The sequence below is a fragment of the Poecilia latipinna genome, unplaced genomic scaffold (assembly GCF_001443285.1).
Source record: "Poecilia latipinna isolate Pla-1442-1.1 unplaced genomic scaffold, P_latipinna-1.0 Scaffold2905, whole genome shotgun sequence".
In the NCBI taxonomy this organism is placed as follows: Eukaryota; Metazoa; Chordata; class Actinopteri; order Cyprinodontiformes; family Poeciliidae; genus Poecilia; species Poecilia latipinna.
The window spans coordinates 40020-42262 of NW_015115521.1; the positions used below are offsets into that span (position 1 = coordinate 40020).

At 41.0% G+C, this 2243-nt stretch overlaps 1 protein-coding gene across 6 annotated transcripts in view; it reads left to right on the top strand.

Annotated features, from left to right (window-relative positions):
- The first annotated feature begins 1731 nt into the window (after positions 1-1731).
- nudt13 (nudix (nucleoside diphosphate linked moiety X)-type motif 13) overlaps positions 1732-2243 on the top strand; it is a 20052-nt gene continuing 19540 nt past the window's right edge. For 2 of the 6 annotated variants that reach the window (XM_015021981.1, XM_015021982.1), the window contains exon 1: positions 1938-2167. In XM_015021981.1, the coding sequence (XP_014877467.1) occupies positions 2009-2167 (159 nt within the window). In that variant the 5' untranslated portion in view covers positions 1938-2008. The other 4 variants (XM_015021983.1, XM_015021985.1, XM_015021984.1 and 1 more) reach the window with 4 other exon arrangements.

The window sequence follows — 2243 nt, forward strand, 5'->3', positions numbered from 1 at the left end:
ATTATGGGATATGTAGTTTTTAGTCAATTCGTGCTCAAAACCTATTTTAAGTCAATCATGGCCCTATAAAACGCTGGGAGGGCCACATAAAATGACATGGCGGGCCACATGTGGCCCGCGGGCCTTGAGTTTGACAAATGCGTACTAGACTGTATAGATGAAGCACACTCAACTTCAATCCATTTTAACCATTTTTATATTTTTTAGCTTTTTTTGTCACAATTTAGTATTTTTCTTCAATAGCTTCTATGTCATGTGACCTATTGAGTCAAAATCAGTGTGAAATGATTCTACTGGACTGGATAGATGAGGTACACTTATTTTTATTCCATTTTAGGAAATTTTTCATTTCAATAATTATTTTCAATAATTGTATTATTAACAAGAGACACCCAAGTGGAGACATGAAGTTGGAACAGAAATAACAAAAGTTAAAGATTTTAAGTACTTATGGTCCACTGTCCAGAACAACGGTGAATGTGGAAAAGAAGTGAAGGAATGTGTCCAAGCAGGGTGGACCGGGTGGAGAAAAGTGTCAGGTGTGATGTGTGATAAAAGAGTATCAGCAAGAATGAAGGGAAAGAGGTGTACAAGACAGTACTGAGATCACAGCAATGCTGTTCGGTTTAGAGACAGTGGCAATGACAAAGAGGCAGGAGGCAGAGCTAGAGGTAGCAGAGATGAAGATGTTGAGGTTCTCTTTGTGAGTGACAAGGACGGATAAGATCAGAAATGAATACATCAGAGGAAAAGCTCATGTCAAATGTGTAGGAGATAAAGTCCGAGAAGCCAGACTGAGATGGTTTGGACATGTACAGAGGAGAGACACTGAATAAATCGGTAGAAGGATGTTGAGGATGGACCTGCCAGGAAAGAGACCTAGAGGAAGACCAAAGAGGGGATTTATGGATGGAGTGAAAGAGGACATGAAGGTGGTTGGTGTGAGAGAAGATGATGTGGAAGACAGGGTTACATGGAGACAGATGACTCGCTGTGGCGACCCCTAAAGGGAAAAAGCCGAGAGGAAAAGATTTTCAATAATTGTACTGGGAGTGGAGTGCTTGTTGGGGCAGACAGTATTCTTTGAGTTTTGATTTGCTTTCTGGAAACTAAAGGTCTTCAAAAATTCTCTTTTTCTTGGATTTTGAGTTGGCTCTCTGATCCCTTATATTTTTACTCATCAGGCCAGAATGTTCCAACAGCTCTAAGTCTGTTTCTGCTGTGCAAGACTGATATATCGTTGCTGAACAAAGAAGTAGTAGACATTTCAAGAAGGTGGGAATTTTGGAGGTGAAGGGGTTAATTATTTTTATTTAAGAATCTTATTGTGACCGATCATCTCAAAGTATTCCCAGATGTCAGATTCTTTTCTTCTTGCTGGCTCCATTTCAATTAAGTTTATGTGTGTAGCACATTTAAGCAACAATGCAGTTCAAAGTTCTTTACATCACAAAACACAAAAATATAAAGTCATAAAATACACCATTATCAACAATTGAGAAAAACAGTAACAAACATTACATTTTGATGAGTGCCATCATCAAAATCATTAATACGCATGAAATATGTTGGTCAATGTTCCTTCTATTTCAGCCAATGCTGAGGACAAATATTCTCCTCTGATGCGCGATCAATAACCCATGAAGCAGCACGGCTCATCACGCTTTTAGTTTGAAAATCGACACGCAAAATGAAGCAGTCACGTGACCCATGCAATGAGAGGCATCGATTGTTATCAGTTTTCAGCAAGACGACACAAGCAGAGAAGCTGGGCTTCATCTGACACGCCCTCTTTTTACTCGGCACACGCCTCGAAATCTGGCTTGGATGTCCCGTCTATACTGCAGGGAACGTGATTAACCAGCAGGTGGAACCAGGAATCAATCAGCAGCAGAAGAAGAAGAAGAGATAAGTGGTACAGAACATTCAGGTACCGGACACACGGCCTGACACTCAAACACAAACAGCAGGCCTTTAACTTGCAACCACAACATATGACTGTACACATATGACCCACTGGATGCTGCTCCCTGTCACAACCGAACCTTTTGGTGAAATTACTGACAGCAGGTCGACACAGAACTCTGGCATAACAGACCAGTTGCTTTGGGTTCCTGCTCAGAACCGGAGGTTGACAGGAAAACAGAGAATTGTTTCACAGAACCAGGTTAGCGGATTAAGCCGGTGTATTTTCCGGATATCCTGGCTTAAATCTCGATTCGGTTTCACAAAAATAGGTAACC